General features: G+C 40.4%; 1 protein-coding gene across 1 annotated transcript in view; it reads left to right on the top strand.

Moving 5' to 3' along the window:
- The window catches only part of nrp1a (neuropilin 1a), a 68,398-nt gene extending 46,821 nt beyond the window's left edge, over positions 1–21,577 (top strand). Inside the window, 10 exon segments of the mRNA XM_030123359.1 lie at positions 2,143–2,287; positions 6,353–6,684; positions 8,641–8,785; positions 12,542–12,652; positions 13,398–13,448; positions 16,685–16,828; positions 16,916–17,193; positions 17,328–17,424; positions 17,551–17,604; positions 18,559–21,577. Of these exon segments, the coding sequence (XP_029979219.1) occupies positions 2,143–2,287; positions 6,353–6,684; positions 8,641–8,785; positions 12,542–12,652; positions 13,398–13,448; positions 16,685–16,828; positions 16,916–17,193; positions 17,328–17,424; positions 17,551–17,604; positions 18,559–18,845 (1,644 nt within the window). The 3' untranslated portion in view covers positions 18,846–21,577.
- Positions 21,578–23,077: the final 1,500 nt, after the last annotated feature.

The following is a 23,077-nucleotide window of genomic DNA, read 5'->3' as shown; positions in this document are numbered from 1 at the left end:
TGGTGTTAATATAACCCTGCTGTAGCCATAGTGAGGCCTTTGTAAGGAATGTAGCTGCTGTTTTATGTCAAGCACCCGTCAGCTTGTGGTAAAATAAAACAGGCATGACAAAAGACTTGACAAACAAGAGTTAAAGGGGATAAGAACATAGTGAAGGAAACAGGAGATGCTGTCATGTTTGAGCAGCTGGTAGAGGAGTGTTCAGGAGAGAGGAGAAAGATGAGGAAGGAAGCGAGGGATGGTATGCTTGACCAGAGCGTCACAGCCTATAACCTTTGATTGCTGATCAGCCCATCAAACAGAGCAGGTTTTGTCCATCTGGATGCAAACACACCCTCCACTGAAGGGGTCCCGAGGGTCAGAGAGATAAAGCCATGTGGGCTTCTGACAACCATCATGTTGGGTGACATGTAAATACCACAAGGCATTTTTGAGTGAAAGACTACAAGGCCACAACTGGAACAAGGCAAGTTCTCTACAGCAACAGAGCATCCAAACAAACGTGTTTGTTCTGTTGTGTACACATGCCCCCGGGCTGGGTTGTTTTATGGTTTCACAGTCCCTTCTGTAAAGTGGCAACTTAAAGGTGCTGTAGCAAGCCCAGTATGTGTTTTTCCGGACTCTAAAGTGCTTTTGTGCAGAGGGGCACTATTTGCTACATGCTGAGCCTGCAGTTTGCCGTCTTAGCACAGCTCTGGAAAAAGCCACTTTACAGTTGCAAGTGGAGAGGAGACTCAGCGTGACATTTTAAAGAGTGGATGACTTTGTTTTTGCAAGGTCTTTTAGTGCCGTTGTTGACAGGTATTGCTCTGGGACTGGGTGGCATAGGGGAAAGAAGGCAGCACTGGACTAATGGCCGAATCCTTGTTTTTTTCTTCAGGTTACATTAGCTCAACTGCTGTCTTCCTATCTATCTGTCCATCTCAGCTGGGATCCTGTAAGCCCCATACTTTAGTAAGGGAGGTCAGGAGGTCACATGGTCATCGGTGTGATTCAATTACGCAGAATGAAATGTGATGGACTGTGGGGAGTTGTTTTGCTGGGTGACCAGCTTCTACGTATGGTGCTAGTAAACTGTCAACTGACCCCAGGGGAGAACAGCGTCATCCCTGACCTTTGAAAACATTGCAAGTAAAGGCTCCAGCAGATCTTTAGAGGAGAGGAGAGGAAAGGGCAACTTGACTCAATCTGTTCCTGACAGTGTAAAACATGCAGCTTCAGGTTTCACAGTCACAGGCAGTGAGTTATATGTTAGGAAGTTTACTTTTAAAATGTAATTGGTTTCAGATTACTAGTTAACCCTTGTACAAATATATGAAACAATGCAACTGTTTTAATAACTTTACCAAAGTAATGAAGTTTTTTTTTTTGATTACTTTCTGATTAGCTCTTGAACAAACGTAATAATGTGAAAAGTTGGAAAAACATATCGTAGATGTAAACCAGGCATTATAAACGTCATTTGTACTCTCTAAAGTATGGTAGTGTTTTTGGCACCTGTCGAGTTTCATAAGAATTACATTGTCGTATTTCTGGCCCTGAAAGGCTTTCTTATCCTGCACTGTGGCCTCCCACCTTGGAACTTGTTCTTTGCATGCAACCAGGTGTAGCAGATTTGGGTTGCTCCGAGTGTTGGATATTGATTTGATCGACCAGCAGAAGGTGGGGAGAACACAGTGCTCAAAATTCTATATTTAAGCTTTTTACAAACCTTTGGAGTTGTAACTAATTTAACTAAATAGTTTTTTTTGTTTGTTTTTTTTTTAATCAGTAACTGTAGCCGATTTACCAATACATTTACCCTTTATTTTAATTACATAAGCTAGCTCCTCTCCAACACTGGCCTCGACCTGTGTGTGCTGAAGAATGTTGCTGTAGATGAAGTATTAGGCAATTTTTAAACTGACAGGTAAACCATTTATCAGTGGCCAAACCTGATGAATAAAAATATATATTTTTTCCTTCTTCAATTACAGATTCAACAATATTTGTGTCATTGTTATCACATCAGTTTTGAAATAAATATGGATCTTTGCCTCCCTTTCCTCTCTGTTTCTGAATTTAATGCAGCCCAGAAAAGACATCCTCTGCATCTCAACCCAACACTCTCAATAATTTACTTTTCTTCTACCCCTGTTGCAGGTTTTCCAAGGCAACACTAACCCAACAGACGTTGCCAAGACGATGCTGCCCAAACCCACGCTGACACGCTTCGTTCGGATCCGTCCTGTTACCTGGGAAACAGGCATCGCACTGCGCTTCGAGGTGTATGGATGTAAAATATCAGGTTGGTACTGCTGAGGTCCCTGTTGAGATCCACATGCATACATTCACCTCACCTTGGTCTTTGTTTGAAACTTCCACTGCAAAACGGTAGATATTTTCTGATTATACAGTGGACCGTTTCAGTTGCCTTTAGTACACGATGCCAGTGACTCTACAATTTCCAAGACATATGTTTAGCTTTCCTCTTGTTGCACCATAGTTGGTATTTCCCAATTGTGCAAACACCTTCCCTTTGCCAAGTGTGAGAAAGCATATTTTGTAGAGCATCCTCCTTTAAGACTAAAGCAAGCTGCTGCATAATGGAAAAGTGGTACATGAAGGAGGATTACCTATTTATGTTACCCCATGTTTAGATGCACTGTGCCTCATTCAATATACATGCAGCCAACAGCTGGCAGGGACAGAGGCGGATAGAAAGAGAGAGAAAGAGAGCTGGAGCTGGGTGGGCTGTATGTGGTCTCATCCCTCCTGCTGATCTGGTCTCAGCCTCCTCTTTAGCCACAGTCTGTCTTTTGCTTACAGAGCTTTGATTTTGCCAAAGCTCCTCTCATCTCTTGCCTTTTTGTCGATGTTATTTTAATGAGTGGTATGTGTGTGTGTGCGTGTGTGTGTGTGTGTGCGTGTGTGTGTGTGTAGGTGTGTGTGTGTGTGTGTGTGTGTGTGTGTGTGTAGGTGTGTGTTTGCATCTGCAGCTTGCTTTCAAATAGTTTTAGCACATCTGTTTGCATCTCTAAGGGTTTAAGAGCATGTGTATTGAATGTTAATTTGTGTGTTTGTGTAACATTCTTCTATATTTGGTTATCTTTGGATATCTTACAAAAAGAGCAAAAAAGCTAAAGATTGAAGCTTTGACTCAAACTGGGGTTGGGTTTAGGTTTAGTCTGTGCTCATATGTAAAGTGTATGTAAGTACTTAAGTGTATAGTCTCTACTTATGCATGTGTGGCTGCTTCATGTAATAGCCGAGGGCACTGTGGGTACAACAGGGTTACAGCTGGGGCGTGTGTTTCGGGCACATGACCAGGCTGCTGCACAGAGCGTAAACACATCACAGGATCGAAGTCACCACAGGGCCTCTGTGATGACGTCAGCACCCCTGGGTGCTCTGAAGACACTGCCAGCTTCACTGCATGCTAGAAACTCAGTCGGGGAGAGGGAAACTGGCAAGCTCTTCATGGCCGCATAAACTCACTGACTCCCTCTGCTGTGGTGATAGTTGTCAATCCCCAACATTAGAAAGCTTTTGTTAGAAGAAGCTTAAATGCATTATCAGTGTTATTTTTGTTGAACAGTACACCCATAGTAGCAGTAGTAGAATGTAACTTAAGTCCAAATTTGAGGCTTGTATTTTACTTCCACTACAGTCCTCTACCCACTACATCTCCACTCCATTACTACTTTTTACACTTAGCTTTAACCAATTTCAGTTAAAAACCATGGACTCCAGTGGTGTTGATGCTAAACGTTTGTAATAAACTGAAGAGTGAAGTGTAGCTTTAGAAGTGGAGAAAATCATCCTCTTTCTCAAAGTAAATAAAGTTTTAAAACCTTTCCAGATTCACTGGAAAATGCACCACAAAGTTGAAAGCAAATGTTTTTTTCTGAACTCATAAAAAGTTGAGTTTTTAGAGATATGTTGTATGGTTCTCATAGGACAGAAACACTATAAACATATTACAGTCTTATGGAGTATGATGCATTGCTGTATATTAAAGTAGCCAATGGTAGTGGATTTTCAAAAAGATCATATGTAGTGGTAAAACAGTAAAATCAACCTTTTAATTTTCCTATTTTAATTATATTTTGCTAGTAATTCTTGCATGTAAAGATTTTGCATGCATTCATACTTTTATTGATCTAAAGAATGTGGAAACTTTTTCTACCACTGTATGGTAGCTGCCTAAACATGTAAAAAAAAAAGTTATTTTTAAATATTTCAAAGTGTCTGTTTCCACTTTTTGAACCATAATTCAGACATCAGAGCAGAGGAGGAGTTCAACAGATGCTGCAAGATGTGTCCCCCAAATTATCATGGCCACACCACCTGTGTTGCATGCCCTTCCAAATACAAACAGCTTCTCATTAATAAAAAAGTCCACCGCCCGGTTGTTTGTAAATATGCCATGGTGTATAAATATCTGTGATGAACCACTGATGCTCCACCCAAACCCTAAACGGGGCCCACATAACCACATATCACCATCTACACACTTGAGAGTCCGCCAACACACACATGTTTGTTCCTCTGGGTGTGTCATCGCGTGCCTGCCATCTCGGTAGCTGCTGTGATCGCAGCTGAAGTCGATTAACAGCTCCAGATGACCCGGGGAGTTCAGAAAGTATCTAAAGTCAGATCAGTTGCGCACACTCTCAATTGCACACATTTACCTTTCTCACATATCCTCGCACTTCAAAGGCAGCGAGTGTGCAGAGTCTTAGCTTTGCTCTGCCAGAGGCTAGCTCCTGTGATCACTCTCAAACAGATCTTGGCCAAAGACGAAAGAAAGAAAGAAAGAAGAAAGAAAGAAAGAAAGAAAGAAGAAAGAAAGGAAGGAAGGAAGGAAGGAAGGAAGGAAGGAAGGAAGGAAGGAAGGAAGAAAGAAAGAAAGAAAGAAAGAAAGAAAGAAAGAAAGAAAGAAAGAAAGAAAGAAAGAAAGAAAGAAAGAAAGAAAGAAATGAAAAACCCTTAAAACAGTGGAGGCCTCCACACTGCCAGCATTTGTTCCTTTTGCTCTGATAGACTTTTTTTAGAGTGAAAAACCACTGATTTGGCTCATACGTCTGTTTAGGTGCTACGTTAGATAACTATAAATAGAGCTCCAAAATGATCAGTTCTTCATTTGTTTTCCCTGGAAGCAGCGGTAAAGTGAACACTTTGTCTCACACAAACATCAGAAATCTAATAATGCACAGATTTATTCCTCAAGGAGAGGCAGATAGTAAATATTTTATTGCTTACAATGGCTCCCCCATCCAATGTCTCTAAATTATGAGCTAAAGGAAGGTGGGAAAGAAGATGTAACCTTTTAACATCTACCCTTTTCATCAAACTCTTTCAAAGGATCAGCATTATAACAGAAGAACTATAAGACTAAAATGTATCTGTTAGACTTCATTTAGACTTCATTTAGAATGTGGCTAAAACACCAAACCTAAACTGCATTAGTTTCATACACGGCTGAAAGGTAACCCTGGCATTAACTCCAACACAAGAAATCCAATGGTCCAACAGTGAAGTAACAATGAAATTTCGTGTTAAAATTCATTGTAACCATTAATAACAGGGACAGTGCATGGAAAGCTAAAATAAAATATGTTAAAGGCATGCAGAAGCCTCCAAGCTGTAGCAACAAGTTGTTATCCTGTTCGGCTCTGGATATTAAGGCCTGTCATGGAGAATAAAGGATGTGAAAAAACCAGCCGTCTGCCTTTGAAAACAGAGGGTCGATTTATCAAAAACCAACAGAGAGTTAAGATACCAGAAGATTAGAGGAGTAAAATAAAAGGAGAAGAGGAAACTTCTGAAAACATGGTCAGGAAAGAACGAGGTGTTTAAAGGCATGGTCCCACAGATGTTGACAGCTGTGAAGCAGAAGGTAGATGCAGTAGAGAAACACAAAGAGAATGTGTTTTTGTGTGCGCGAGTCTATAGAGGGAGGGGAGGAGGAGGGATAAGGGAGATGAAAAGAAAAAGCGCTCCCTGAATGCAGGAGGTGGAAGCACCAACCGAGAGCAGGATTTTAATTGGCTGCCTGGAGACAACCGCTTCAGGCAGAGAAATTAGTATGCATGAGATCTGCAGACACAGAGAAAGAGAATAGAGGGAGAGATCACAGAAACATCACAAAGAGTTTAGGGAATTGTCTTCCTCACTTTGACTTTTACTGTCCCTGTTGTACCCATACATACCTCAAACTCACTAAACTAAACTTGTAGCATGTTGAACATTGGGTCTTTGGATGCAGATCAAACCATTGTTTGGATATACATGAATCTTCTCTGCAGGTTTTTCATTAGTGTCCAACAAAAACATTAAGCACCTCTACCTTTCCCTTTTTTTCTTGTAGAGTATCCATGCTCGGGCATGCTGGGTATGGTTTCAGGTTTGATCACTGACAACCAGATCGCTGCATCATCCCACACGGACCGGAACTGGGTTCCAGAAAACGCTCGTCTTCTGACAAGTCGGACTGGGTGGACATTGTTGCCTCAGCCACAGCCCTTCACAAACGAATGGCTGCAAGTGGACCTGGGTGAGGAGAAGCTGGTGAAGGGGTTGATCATCCAGGGAGGGAAGCACCGTGAGAACAAGGTGTTCATGAAGAAGTTTCGCCTTGGCTACAGCAACAATGGCTCTGAGTGGAGGATGGTGTTGGACACCAATGCAAACAAGCCAAAGGTAAGATGTTTTCTTTGACTGTGTCTTCATTGTATACTTAACACCAGTTCTTCATGTTTGGCCTTTCCTCACCCCCTAGTGAGGGGGTGGGGGGGACTATTACCAATTCAGGCAAACAAGCATTTTCAAATGCAGACTCCAAACAGAATGGCCAAAGAAAATTCCCAGAATGCTTTACTAACTGAAGCTATCATGGCTGCTAGTGCAGGGAAAAATAGATTTAATAAATTGAATGTTTTCATAAATATTAATGCAAAAAACACACACACACACACACACACACACAAAACAATGCAGTATCCTTAATTTGTGTTAATTAAAAGTAAAATCTAAATGATTTTAACAAGGAAGTGGTATGGAGGTGGGATTGGGCCATAATATCCATAATAGTGCTTAAGATGCAAAATCATTGGGATATAAGTCTGAATCCTGGTCACAGATCAGAATCTTAATCATAAGGTTCAAGCTTCAAGGTGACTTTATTTGTACCCGTGGGTAGATTTGTTTTGCAGCAAGCTCTCGCTCACTACCAGTCGCTGCGTGCGCATGCGCCCAACCCAAATCCTTCGAAAGAATTACAGTGAAGATAACGCAAGCACATACATCACATACATAAGACATAAGACATTATAAACACAGTACACGTGGTCACGTGATGGAACACAAAAGACCTCAGTTCCTGTCTTAAAAACATCTTTCTAGGGAACTGAAGAACATTGATCTTCTGAATTCTAACAGTGTTGTGGAAAATTATTTGAAATGATTCCTCTAAAAATGTCTCACAGATACCTCAGAACATTGATTCACATTATGACTCTTTAGTCAGTTTTCACCACAGTGTTGAGTTGGTAGTCGTGAGTCATTCAGCAGTCATGGCAAGTCAATTTCAGCAGTGCTTTGAATCACATTAGGATAAGCATCTCAAGTCTCTCAAAGTCCTTTCCCAGTTCTCTTTTCCTGTTTGGTATTCAGCACAACACCTACCGTTCAACCCTATCAATGGATAGTGAAACCTTCTAGAGAGGAAAGAGGGGTGGGGGGGCCAAGGACGAGAGAGGAAAGAATGTGTAACATGGAGAAGCAACCCAAGATTTATCTACCAACATTTTGCTGAATGCATGTGCACGTTCATACACATACACACATCTGTGTGTGTGTGTGTGTGTGTGTGTATATATATATATATATATATATATATATATATATATATATATATATATATATATATATATATATATATATATATATATACATATATATGTATGTGTGTGTGTGCTAGATGAGCACATACACAAGCACACACACCTCCAAGAAGAGCTGCAACAGCCCGTCCCCAATTACAAGCATCCCTGACAGGGCATAAATCTGATCCAGATGGGCTGATGGTTGATTTATGAAGGGAGTGAGGGGGATCTATATCCCTTCTGTCCTAGTTAGCTGCCTCTCTCCCTTAGCCTAAGAGGTTCCCAGCATCGAAGGCACACCAGTCTGCTTCACGTGATCACACCAATTAATCCACTTCCATCCTGTTTCTGCTTCTTTTCTTCCATATCTGTCTCGAATCCCACACCCTCCTCTTTTCCTTATTTCTTGTCTTGCTGTGAATCAAAGACAGAGCTCAAAGTTGTCTTTGACAGAGGTGTGTGTCATCATGTCTTTTCTACTGTCCTCCCCTACGTCAGCTGCCAAAGCTATGCAAAAATGTCAGTAAAATGACAGAGATCTGGTCATCTTCTGCTGTTCCCCATCATCTTTCCATTTCCCCTGCAGCTGTCACCCCTCCAGCCATCCTGTGGTTTTCAGAAAGCCTATATATGTAGTTGGGGGGGTGCCAGTATTCGGGAGCTGTTATCAGTCAAAATCCCACTAGTGTCATTATGACCATTATTGTGCTTTAAGTCTCTTTCCACTCACCCTTTCTCCTGTGTCTCTGCCACTCTTCCCCAACCCTGCCAGATATTTGAAGGGAACAGCAACTATGACACTCCTGAGCTGAGGACGGTGGAGCCCCTGCTGACCCGTTTCATCAGAATTTACCCAGAGAGGGCCACTCCTGCTGGGATGGGCCTTCGACTTGAGCTCCTGGGATGCGAGATAGAAGGTAAAAATGCATTCAGCACTACCAGTTTTGGTGCGAAAATATGCAAAGAGGAAAGAAAGAAATGGCATTTCCACCCATGAGGATGACATTTCGCCTTATGGTGATGATTTCTCCACAAGCAGTAATGACGTTTGTACCAATAGTAGCAGAGTTATTATCCAGAGTGAAGCCTTTTCCTCATACTGATGACATTTCCAGCTGTGGCATCATTTTTACCTTGGCAATGACATTTGTATCCCCTTCTGTGATTGTGTCTTTACATTTCTTCACATAACATTCTTTACATGATGTGACCTCACGCAGCTAGGCTTGGTATGTTTATTTACAGACTTGTATGTCCATGTATTCACATTTGACACACACATGCAGGTAAGCTATCTATCATCCTAGCTAATGACAAGCTGTAAGTAGCTTGCTCTAAATGTCTTCGCCACAGTCCAGGTTATTTTAAGATGTGCGTGAGGGCTTTTTGCACTGAGCTCACAGCTGTCCAACTCCAGCTCTTTATCCCTACAAGGGACACTAAGACTTGTTGCTCTGTAACATCAAAGCTGCCCTCATAGCGAGCCACTTCTAGATGGGATCAAATGAAAGCCCACCTGGCCCAGCTGGATTATTCCAGCCTGGCCCGTGTCACACTCTTCACAACCTCTGCATGTCTTTCTTCTTTTAAGAGATCACATAGCAGTGGTGGGTAAATCTACTGATACTATCCTGTCAAAATATTCCACTACAAGAAAAAGTTCAAAACCTTATTCAAGAAAGCATGTAAGTATGAACAGCAAAGTGTACTTGAAAAAAAAAAAAAAAAAAAAAAAAAAAAAAAAAAAAAATATATATATATATATATATATATATATATATATATATATATATATAATTTCCTTGAGTTCTTACATTAAGTTTTTGTTAGAGCTCATGTTATGATGATCACATGTTAGCAGTGGAGACAGTGATTAGCTTAACGTCTGATTCCCAGCCTAAAACAGACTCTACCTAGAACATAAAACACCACTTTCATGTCAGCACACAGGTATTCATGAATTTCCCATATTGAATGTCTTAAGTATGAAAAGTAAGAGAGATCATTGAGCAGTTAAATAATGATATTTTTGTTTTAATATTACTGCTGGACTAAGGTGTCACATTGTACTGCTGTAGATGTTTACTGTCGAGCCCATTGTAACTATTTCATATACTGCTGAGTAGTTTAATCTATATCAAAACATCATGTTCTTTAATATCATTGTATGTTTGTAGCACTACTGTCTTGTGAGAACCACATATCTCAAAGTCCATTTTTCATGAGCTCAGAAAACCAGTGACAATACTAGAGTTAAAATGTTTACTTGCTTCCTAAGGAACACTTCAATCATCAGTTTTTGACAAACATTCAGAAGCAAAACATTTGGAAGTAAGTACTTTCCACAAGACAGGAAGACTACAAACTGTAGTCAGAAAAGTAACTCAAGCTGTCACACAAACGTAATGGAATAAAAAACACATTATTCTGTCAGATGTAGTGGAGTACAAGTATAAAGTTGCCCGAAAATGAAATTAGTCGGTACTTGGCTGAAAGTAGTTACATTCCACCTTTGCTGCATATACAATCTTTAAAATTATCATTTTTTTCTACCTCTCTATCTGCTACTAAAGCTGATTTAGCGCAGGCACAGCTCAGCAATATAAGAGTGTGTCGCGGGCTAGCCCTAAGTGGATTTACATATTGGATTTCAGGGAGGCCCGTTCAGTTGTAAGCCTTATAGAGTCCCACCGGGAGCTTTAGTCAGATGATAATGCTTGTTTTTGGTGTTAATGCCAAACACACCACAGACTCATAGACACACAGATCTGCAACCTCAACTCTCAACCTGCCAAACATGTGGTTGCAGGCATGTATACACCACCACTATCACATACACACACGCAAGTGCTTGTACTGTGGGTGAGTGTACAAGCACCTGTGTGGGTGTAGAAGGCTATAGCAGGAGGGCTAAATCCTCATTTCTGTGAGAGGCTCCCCTGATGCAGTGCTGACCCCATCCCTGACCTTCCCCACCCCGAATCTGACAGGGGCTGATCTGCCTCATATTTCATCCAGCTGAGGGGGAAAGCAAGAGTACTGGCTTGCACATGTTCACACAAACTCACACATGCATTTTTCAGGACCTGATCTATCTGTTTCCTCCTCTCTCTCCACCATCCTCATCTCTTTTCCTTCTTATTCCCTCTGCACTGGGGAAGCCCGTTCATTACTCAGTTAGTGTAAACACACAAATGCACACACACACACCACAGGACGGCTGTATGGCAGTGGAGTGTGGAGTGGATCTCAGCCACATCCAAGTGTAGCCGGGCCATAATGATAGGCCCTTCTATGGCAGCCACATGCCCTGCCTATAGCCAATACCAAGCCCTGCCTCTGCATCTTTGAGTTTCAGTTCCCTGCACACCATATTTTAGCTTCAGCCCTATTTATACACATCCACCTCCACAGCCTGATAAAAAACAGGATGCTAATAGCTCAAACCAAGATTGAGGCTCAGTTTGTAGCTGTGGGTGGAGCGTGCTGAGGTTGTACACAGGGTTTCTTTGTGCTTTTTAAAAAACAAAAGTTTTGCCTATGAAGTAATTGTACAAGCTACCTTCAGCCCCTTTAGTCATATTATCATGCATGATAAAAAGTACTCTGTAATGATTAATAATAAGAGTTAAATATGTTTTCTCTAAAAGTTCAAGACCTTGGATTGTCTATCCACAGTGAAAATGGAATATACAAATATTCATCAATATGTCTTTCAAAATCACTCTAAAATCTTAAAAAGTCTTTTGTGATATAACAAATCCTGCTAGTATGTCAGTCATTTAACCCAGTACTACTTTTATGTTAGTTCCCAAATTAATTTTTCTCTATATTTCACCTTTCATAAGTGATTCATCATCATTTATTCTAACACTATCCTCTGTATTTTGTGTTTTTCAGTGAAAATCATGTATTTTCCTATATTTAATTCACTGATCATGGAGATGTTCATAAAAGCTCATGATGTTATTATATTAAAAATAGAGGAAACTTAAAGAAAAAGTGACTAATTCAGCAAAATATATCATTAACTGAGCATAAACCAAGTGTCTCCACCCACTGTCATTCTTCAGACTCCATGGGTTTAAGTGGTGAATGAATGTTGTAGAAGATGACGGTGTTTCCAGATTCACTATGGAGCCTCTGAACGTCCAAATGGATTGTATCTGATGACCATGAAAAGATGACAAACTGTATTTTACGTCAATTATTTAGATGTATTGATATGATTAGTGGATCAACAGATATTAAACATTTTTGATCAGTGGATTGTTTTGGTTGGTGGTAGCCATTTGGGTCTTTATGGGTTAAATTCACCTTTTTGGTGAACAAAGAACCATTTTCCTTCAACAGATGGATGTTAGAAAACCCTCAAACTTTGCAGACATAATACAACACAAAGTCACATATAACATTGAAGGAAGATTGAAAAATACTTGTCTTTGAGAGTAGGGGTAATAGGGTATCATTTGTGATAAGAAAGATTAGCAACATAGAGGTGGAAAAATAGCAATGTCATCTAGTTCAGAGTCTATGAACTTTTATCCATCTCAAGTTTGCCAGAAATTTCCCTGTGATCAAATGTGATATGTAACACGATGAAGCAAACAACTACCATCAGCTCATTTTGTGTCTATTTAAAATCTAACCTACCTTTCTTCTTTATCTTCTAGCTCCTACGCTCCCGCCTACAACGCAAATTCCAAGCACCACTCCATCTGATGAGTGTGACGATGACCAGGCGAGCTGCCACAGTGGCACAGGTGATGACTACGACGTGACAGGTGCTAACATCGCCCTCATGAGACTGCTACCAACCCTCTCCCTCCTTCCCCTTTCTTCCATCTCCTTCTGCTATGGCTCACACTCTATCTGCTCCCCCGATTCGATGCCGCCAACCACCTTCACTGCTTTCCTGCCTCTGCTGCTGCTCTTTGCCATATTTCGATTCAGTACCGCGGCTAATCTGCCATCTACTGGCGTACACACTCAAAAGCACACATGCACGAACCCACAAGCTCTGGCATGTACATGGCTGTAATTAGCTGCACCTGTAGCTCCCCCACCCCCACTTACCTCCACCTCTGCAAACTCACAGGGGAAGATTATCACGTTTGCAGCAGAGATCGACAAACGTGCATCCATGCACACACCTGCTCCGAAACGTAACTAGAGCGAGCTCTGCCTCCCTCTCTTCTCGTCTCTCCCCTACCTCTGCCTCGTTTTCCACTGATTCCTCTTGGCCTCATTTCCCACTAACCCAGTGACTCTGAGCCTGCACTGCTGCCTGCACTCCCCATTAACCAGCAGTCTCTAATGATGAGCATGGCACTGTCTCAGTCACTTGTTCTGAATGTATTACATAAGTGCCTCATGGTAGATTTACCAAGGGAGGGCACTCCTGAGAACAAAGATAAGGCAAGGCATGTGTTGATGAGCTAAATTAGGTAGCTTGAATACAGTGCATGGTACAGTGAAATAAACAACAGTGTGCAAAGCTAGGCTAACACATGTATTGTGTTGTGGCAGGTGGTAGCACGACACCGGAGACCACTACTGTTGAAGTGGACACCATCCCAGGTGAGCCGACAATGCTAATACTTTTTCATCACATCACTGATCTCACTACTCACCTATGAAGCATGGGGTTTTTGCTTTAGGGTGAAATAATCACATAAATAATACATTAAGGCATCTTATTAATAAAATTCCACCCAAGTAACAATATCAGCTACATGATTTATTGATATTGGTTTGATATTGATTTACTCTCTCAGACTGAAATATATGAAATAATTAGATTATTACTGAAGCGTCAGAGTGTAATTATGTTGCTTTACATCTAGTTTCATTTACAGGGACAGCAGACAAAGCTTGAGATGATTAATGGGACAGGTCTTTTACTGTAATCTCTTTAATGACTTGAAGATTTATTGACATGAAACCATTTCTCACCATGTAAGAAAAGAGAAAAAGCACTGCTTGTGTGCACAGTTATCATAGACTAAAACTAAATCAACACAGATACACCTGGCTTTCAAATATTTCAGTGCCAAAAGGCTGGGAATAACAAGCTTATTGTATTTTAAGAGGTTGCTGAATTATCCATTGTGCATACTTGTCTAAGATTCACCCATGCTTGTATGCTGATGAGAAGTTTTTGTTGGAGTCTATGTTGTGTGTAAGCTAACAGTAGCTAGCTAGTGTTACAAGTTGCACTGAGGCACTCTGGGTCGTCATCTGAGTCCTCCACATAAAAATTTGAATCAGCTGTAGGCAACCAAGACATATGGGAAACTCTTAATTGTTTCAAGGTACATTGTGATCTGTTCACACGTTGGAAATAAAAATGCAATTCCAAGATACAAAAACACATTTTGTACCTTAACCCTGTAAAGCCTGAACCATTAAATCACTGACAGAAAATTCCACTTCTTTGAAACTGCAGCCTTTGTTGGTCCTTCTGAACAACCCCCAAAAAACATTTTTAAATATCAATTTCCATGTATGAGTTTCAATTTTGTATCATATGTGATACATCTGGTTTCAATGCTCAAATATTATTATTTTTGAACAAACAAAAACATAATATAACACAGACATGTCTAACAAATTGGTAATTCCTTTTCAAAACTAGCAAAGTTCTGCCTCCTTCCTCATTTAGTGTCACTGGAAAGGCCTCTGGTGAATGAATTTCTCCTTCCTGGTGCATTATCCATGTATTGCATGTATCTAATTAAATACATCAGGTTTTTCAAGAAAAAAAAATCACACTGATTATGTAGATGGCTTCAAAACTCATGTATCAAATATGATACGTTTGATGTTATAGGGTTAAAAAGCACCAGTAACTACAGTTGTCAGACAAATAGAAATTACTAAAAAGTATAATATTTGCCTCTGATATGGATGGATTACAAGTATCAAGTATCATAAAATGGACAAAGTACCTCAAATTTGTACTTAAGTTGAGTAAGTGTAGTTGGTTACATTCCACCACTGCATATCACAGTCTTGAAGGGGTAAATATTAAACTGCTCAAAGTTGGCTTGGAATTAATTTTCATATATTTATCGAGAGCTATACCTTAGTTAATGATTGCCTGCTCAAGGCACCCTCTCTGCTCTGATGTGTGTCTGTTATTAAAGCTGATGATATGGCCCTGAGAGGCTCCCGCTGACAGGGTGAGCGAGGTTGTGTGATGCAGGACTAGCTGATGATTAGCACTGGTGCTCTGCTGCTGCCTTCTCAGCATAATCACTAATCACTGGGCCGACATATACACACACTGAACACACAGTACCAAACAGGAAAGCACAATGCAAATGACCACAGGAAATTAGGTGTGCTTTGGGGCCACATGGACACACACACACACACACACACACACACATACATACACAGCACTGTCTCCTATACGGGGTTGATGAGGCAGCAGCCAGCTGAGAGGCTGTGCCCCAGTCTGACCTTGGCTAATGGGCCATAGGCTCCACCCAGCCCCCTTCACTCTATCAGCTGGCTCTGTGGTCTGTCTGCAGTCTGCTGGGGCTATGATAATAAATGAGAGCTGAGGTGTAGGTGTGTATGTATATTTGTGCGGGCATAGATAATATGTGTTTGTGGGTAAACACTTACCTCTCTTGAATTTTCATTTCAAGAATCTCAATCCATGCATATACTAATCAGGTCTGTGAATAAGTGTGGGTGCATGTGTGCCGAGCACCCTAATCTCAGAGGATGTAGCAAAAAAAAATCTGTTTTCTTTTTATCAAATAACCAATTCAGTTAGTAGCTGTTGTCCAGAACTTGTCGTCAGCGACCATCAAAGTCTCCCCAGAATGAAGTAAAAAAAAAAAAAGATATTTTAATTGGGAATGGGATTTCTCGAATAGAAGTTGCCTGGCATCTGAAATGTGGCTCTACTTGGGAATTACATCCTTTGTGTTTAATGGGTAAAATAGAATCATCTCCTACAGAAACCACATAAAACATCCTTGTTATTAAAAAGAACATTGGCCCATATATTTCGTCATTTGGAGAACGGCCTCATATCTCCAGAGGCATCACATGCTGGAGTTTAAGGGTGTGGCAACCATCCCAAACATCTCACTCCCTTGTGTTCCTTGGAAGTCTTTCTTTATCCAATTTGAGCAGCACTAAAGCTCGAGCTCCCACGCATTTTTTCCTCTGTGGTGCCTTCTTCAGCACTGCGTGTGTCCATGGGGGAACGCATTGTTGGAATGGGGCCCCAGCACTGTTACCATAGCTGTCTTCAAAACCTCAAGTCCCCACTCTCATTAAAATCGTGAGCTCTCTGTGGGTTGCTGTGAATGTTGCTTTCTCAACTGGACATCATACTCAGAAGACCCCATCTTCCTCTTCCCTTGTCCCTTTCTTTGTGCCTTCTCCTAGAGTCCCTTTACATCTTTCTTTATACTCCCTGTTATATTCATTAAAAGACATCATTAACTATAGCCAAGATGTACGGCCTGCAAGACATCTACAATGTAGGGTTGCTCTCTTTCTGATGTCAGGGCTCAAACTTCCCTTCTGTCTCAGTCTCCCTCCTGAGTTAGCTGTTTTTATCTTCCCCCAGTGGTGGGACTCTACATCCCATAGTCCTTTGCTGCCCTCTACTGTCTATAGCTGATCAGAATAAATTGGTAAAGCCTCAAAGATCAGTCTGCAGTTGAATCATGGTCATTGTTGGGGTGAAGCCCAAAGCTTTTCACAGATTCTCCTTTTGGAATAAGGAAGGAAATGAAATGTGATTTCTGTAAGGACCTGTTGTTGATCTCTCTTTGTCACATTTGCAGCTTTCCTGTGGTTTGCCTGTGACTTTGGCTGGGCCAGCGACCCATCCTTTTGCAGCTGGACATCAGAGGATACCGGCTCAAGGTGGCAGATCCAGTCCAGTGGCACTCCCACCCTTAACACCGGACCTAACATGGATCACACAGGTGAAGGTCTTCAAGATTACCACTCAGAAGTATTTCTGAGTGTCTTGTTTCTGCTCAGTCAGTGATACAAGTTCATTCATCCAACAGGTGGATCTGGGAACTTCATCTACACCTTAGCAACAGGCCCTCAAGAGACAGAGGTGGCTCGGCTGGTCAGTCCCGTTGTCAGCTCCCCAGACTCTGACCTTTGTGTGTCCTTCTGGTACCACATGTTCGGCCCGCACATTGGCACCTTGCATATTAAACAGCGCAAGCAGACAGTTGACGGACCAGCTGACATCCTGCTATGGACAGTGAGTGGTCACCAAGGCAACCGCTGGAGGGAAGGACGTGTCCTTGTGCCACGCACTAACAAACCTTATCAGGTAAATCAAAGCTTTCTTGGACTTTGAAAAGAAACCTGTTCTACTTTCAACTACGGAACAAATAGATCTGAGCCCTTGCCACTGAGGCATTCAAGAAAACAGTTGCCAAAAAGTCACTGTGTGCTTTTCTCAAGGTGGTGATTGAAGGTCTAGTGGAGAGAAAGAGCTGGGGGGACATTGCTGTGGATGACATTAAGGTTCTCAATGGCCTCAGCATGACAGACTGTAAAGGTAAGGCTTTTAGTTTTGAAGGTTACAAAGCCTCCATTCAGCCCTCAGTCCCGACTTCTAAATGTGTATATTTTTTCTGCAGTTTGTTTTCTGTTAGTATTTTAATTAAAATTTCTGCCTGAACAGATCCTGACGTACCTACGGAACCAATGCTACCAGAGGATCGCATCAATGAAATTTGTAAGTTAATTCCTCGGTTTATTGTGCTATAAATGTCAGAAAATTCTTAAATGTTATCATGTTCATTTTTTCAATTCATCTCAAATATTTTGACAAAGCAATTATGATGGCTACATTTGGAGAATTTCCTGTGACATTAATGTTAATTTAATGGTAGTTATTTATATTTGCCTGTACAGGAAATGGTTTTCATCAAGGCTGATATACAGTTTTCATGGCCTTCATGGTTGATGTATTGACATTCTAATAGAACCCAGGTTGTGTTATCATTTCTTTTGTACAGGATAAAAACCAATCCTGATGGCTTTGATGGTTTTATCAGAGTTTATTTTTGTTTACAAAAGAGAATCAATGCACAAAGTTAAAAGGATACTATTAAATAGAGGTGTGAAGTTTAAGGTTATCTCACTTTACTATTCCTGTATGGCAAGTAACTCTGTGCATTTTATCTATCCTAATACACACAGTGTCAGTGATTTAGTTTTAGCACTTAGCACATTAGCAGCAGTGAAAGTGAAGGTGCTTTGAGATCCACTCCAGATCTTTACCAGCACCTCATTCAATGGCACTAACAAGAAAAGTTCTTGATATATTTGATTTTAAGTTTACTATTTTGAGTTTGCCCCACATTTTTTCTACAATTTTATGTTTATATATCCATTAAAAAGTATGTCAAAAAATTCCATGACAATGATGATTTGAATTGTGATATTTAGAATTGGGGTTATAATAGAAGAACTTTAAGCTCAAAATTAATGTATTAGACTTCATTCGAAGGAAACAACTTCTAGTTTTTGTGTTAGCGTGTGGCTAAAACGCAACCTAAACTCCATCAGGTGAAACATAGTTCAAATGTAACCTTAACTCTTAAACAGGTTATTGCATGTTCGCCAAGAAAAAAAGAATTTATCATGTACAAAAGTTAAAAATTTATGCCCCATTTCTGTTTTCCAGTGGAGGAGATCACTGAATATCCAGACCTTGTGGAGACCAACCAGATCAGCGGAGCAGGCAACATGCTGAAGACACTTGATCCCATCCTCATCACCATTATCGCCATGTCAGCCCTGGGGGTCTTCCTGGGCGCCATCTGTGGGGTGGTCCTGTACTGTGCCTGCTCTCACGGAGGCATGTCAGACAGGAACTTATCAGCCCTGGAAAACTATAACTTTGAGCTAGTAGACGGTGTGAAGTTAAAGAAGGACAAACTCAATGTACAGAGCTCATACTCAGAGGCGTGAGACACACAAAACTGAGTGCTTTCATGTGACTGTGCAAAGTGCAGAGCTCTCAGAGCATGCACAAGACTGGCTTTCCTCTCATATATACCGCGAGTAGGCGGGCTCAAAGGACTGCCAACACCCTCCACTCGTTGGATGAGGGACAGGTTCAGGAACCAATGGGAGGTTTGGACTGATCCACGCTTTTCTCAGGAGCTGCAGTAAAAAGAAACCTACCAGTAGGGGACACTGTGTACAAAATAAATACAGAAAAAAATATGTACAGATGATTTAGATGATATTTTAATTTTCTATTTTGATTTTCATTCATTTTTACAATCGGATGCTGGTGTTGAGACCAATTTATTAATAATGTTTAAAGTATTTATCATTTCCTCGGAGAGACAGTTTTTATTATAAGTTCATGAAGGCAGTTGTTTATTTTCAAGTTTTGAAATAGACGTATCGAAATCCTAAATGAACCATATCCAGCAAAACTGTAGAATTTGCCCCTGTGAGGTGGCATACAGGGTGTGCCCATAGTCCCCCCCCCCAACCCCGACCCTGACACATGTACCCTTTCCACTTTGACCTCTGTCACTCTAAAGTGAGGGTCACATCCATGGCAATGTATGGTTCTGACAGTGCCTTTAGTACATCTCGGTTGGCCTCCTCTGTTGACCTGGGTATTTTTTACTGTACTTGGCTTAAGTTATGATGACAGGAAACAGGGGCACATGATCTTCTAAATACCTGCGAAACAGGATCCAATCTACCACAGCGCTTTGTTTGATTTCTGTTGTTGTTTAATGTCCAAAAAAACACAAAAAAAACACACTGTAAATAAGTTTTAATATATTTTATTGCCCTTTTTAAAGAAAGTAAAAAGGAAAAAAGCTGCAGTATCCCTTTTTTCATGGGTTGTGTGTGTGTAAATACAATCTTCTGACTGTTTTGTGGAAGGTGCAGTATGTTTTTAGTTTCACATTGCTCAGATGAGCAAGATTCATGCGATCCTGATGTTCCAGCGATTTCAATGTGCATTCAAGCCATCTGTCATTTATTAAAATAGAAAAAAATACACTGCTTCACAAAAACCATGGAAGGACGAGTTAGTCAAAAGGTAACAAAGTGAAAAAACATCTCTTTCCCTCAATGTTGTTTTCATTTTTTCTTTATTTTTGCTGTGAGTTTGAATTTTTACCAGGATATTTTCATGTAGCTTCAAATGTCAGTGGCAGAGGAGGTGGTGTCAGATGTAAGATGTAAAATGTCTGCCAACATACCAAAAAAAAACCCCAACAATCATCATTGCTTTGCTTTAGCCAATACTTAGAATAGCTCATCACCTCCAAACATCACTGTGGATTGTTCACTGAAGAAGTGCTATCTGGACAATGCAGCTTGAATGCACTTTGTTACTGATTCCCTCATGACAGGAGTCTATTAAAGGAGGGGTTTAAACAACACACTAAACTAACTGAAGATTGGTGCTATCATTACTTTGGCCAACACGTGTGTCTCATGATGCGAACCCTGTTTGTATTGTTCACATGCTGTATTGTAGCTTATGGCCTTTCTGGCCACAAAGAGTTTCTACGTGTTTCACGTGTAGCAGCCATAACGTTGTGATGTCAGAGCTGATGTCATTAGGACGGGACACTGGTACAGCGAGGGGATCGAGTGGCGTCACCTGAATCAGGTCACCTGGCCTCCTTCCTCCCGCGGCTTTACCAAAGGATGGTGGATGGTTATAAACCTCCTTGTTGTTTGCCGGGGGTGCTCACCAACACACGCAGCTACTAAAAGACCACCATGTTTGTCACTATCAAAAGACTTGCTTCACCCCCGAGGGGGAATGATCTGTAGAGAAGAGCAATGTCTTTTTCTATCTCTTTTTAAGCGTAAAAGAAGTGAAAATGTCACCTCAATATGAACTCTTCTACATCTCTGTCGAGAGTCATTTGCAGATGGATAGATGGGACAATCCCAGCCAGACTACAAGAGGAAGGGACTCTGTGTGAACTCCTCAGGAGAGTGCCAGTATCAGGACACAAGGGCACATGGGAGCCGGAACTCAGTGGTTTCTACACCACAATCAAACAATCAAAAACTTAATTCCTGAGAAGGGTGACGTCCTTTCTTCTTTCTTTTCTGTTCCTTTTTGTTGACATCCGTGTGCTTTGTATGTCGTGCCGTGGTGAACACTCGAGCTTCATTTCAGATCCGACGTCCCACTCTCCTCAGCCTCTCCACCGTTACCGTCTGCGCTTTCAGCTATAGTGGACTGTAGCTACAAGGAGGTCTGCTAAACTAGAGAAAATGGATACTGTAGCGTGGACTCAAAAGAAACAATGTTGCACTGATAAATATATTTAAGAGGTTTATGTGTTTATAGCGTTCATTTGCAAAAAATGAAAAAAACAGAAGAAAGTAAAAAAAATACAAAAAACACTTGTTCATTTCTTTAATTTTTTATATATAGTTTCAGATTATGTGATATAATTCTGAAATGTAAAAAATCAAGATGTTTTCATTATTGAAAAAGGCATAATAGATTTTCCAACAGTACTGTCCCTCTCCCTCCATTTACATGGCATATTAACGCTTCGTTTTGTACTGTCATTCAGATTTTGTGCAGATTTTCTTTTTTTTTTTACAAGAACAAGAAAATAAGACTTTTATTTTCAATACTGCTTCTGTAATTTGCTGTTGTAGGAAAAAATGAATAAACAGCAAGGCCTTAAAAAGAATAGTTTTATTGTGATCACTGAGAATTTTGAATCTGAGCTTTAGAGTCTTTTATTGTCTTAGTATCTGGTAAAAACTGCTACTCAGATGCATGTTGCAAAGGGTTAAACAACAGCATCACCTGCGGATCATCTGGTGGTTTTATCAGTGTCTAATGAAGGCACTATTATCAGCAAAAGAGTCTAGTTTTTACAGATATCACTTGCCAAAGGTGATGGAGGTCTGTGTCAGGTTATTAACAGCTTTAATAACATAATAATAATTAACAACACGTATTAATTGTTCATATGTAATTACTATGACAATTAATTTGCAGTTACCAGCTCTACAACATCCTTCTGTCCCAGGCCACATTTCAATTTAATTTATCAAAAGTACATCTGGACCTAAACCTGCTGGAAAGGGCAGCCACATGGAAACAAGTACGTTCAAACATTTGATTAACATTTCTGTGTGTAGAAAGGTTCTGTATAAAAGTTCAGTGTCTGATGTCAACTGGCGAAGTTGCAGATTGCAACCAATTGAAGCCCACCCTTTCTCCATTCTAGTCTTTTTAGTCAAACGAATATTAACCTCTACGACTTAAAACTATTTTTGTGGCCACTTCCACATTTTTTTCCTACATTTAACCTTTCCTAATAGATTTATCACCATTTATTATTATATTGTCACCTCAATTATGCATTTTTCTGTGAAAATCAGCTACTTTCAAATGTTGAAATTACTGATCATGTGTAAAGCTCAGAGGAAATCCAGTGGTTATTATGTCAAAACTGGAAAAAAAAAAGTTACTTTTTCAGCATTAAAACATATGTCTACAACCACTGACATTTGTCAAACTACATGGGTTTTCACAAACTGGTGCATGTCTGGTCCGGTCCATTTCCCTTGGATCTCCTGCAGGTCATTCACTGACTTGCATATCTTTTTAGACCCAGTCTTTTCCAGATTAAACTTGACTTTAACTCGTGTTAGATGACAAATCAGCCTCCTTATAATGCCAGATGTATCATATTTGATACTTCAGTTTTGAAGCCCTCTACATGATCAGTGTGATATTTTTCTTGAAAAACCTGATGTATACAACTAGATACATGCAATACATGGATAATCCACCGGGGGGAGGATTTTTTTCACCAGAGGCCTTTCCAGTGACACTACAAGATTATCAGGAGGCAGAACTTTGCCAATTTTGAAAAGGAATTACAAATTTGTTAGACAGGTTTGTGTTACATAATATTTTAATTTGGTCAAAAATAATAATATTTGAGCATTGAGACCTAATGTATCAAATATGATACAAAATTGAACCTCATACATGAAAACTGATATTTGAAAAAAAATATTATTTGGTTGTTCAGAAGGACCAATAAAGGCTCCAGTTTCAAAGAAGTGGAATTTTCTGTCAATGATGTAATGGTTCAGGCTTTACATGATTAAGATGTCACATATGATTTTTGGAATGGGACTGGTGATTTCTAATGACATGTACCAATCATGGT

This window comes from Sphaeramia orbicularis, chromosome 20, assembly GCF_902148855.1.
Source record: "Sphaeramia orbicularis chromosome 20, fSphaOr1.1, whole genome shotgun sequence".
Taxonomy (NCBI): Eukaryota; Metazoa; Chordata; class Actinopteri; order Kurtiformes; family Apogonidae; genus Sphaeramia; species Sphaeramia orbicularis.
Note: the sequence above shows the minus strand (reverse complement) of the source record. Positions and strands in the feature narration are given on the sequence as shown.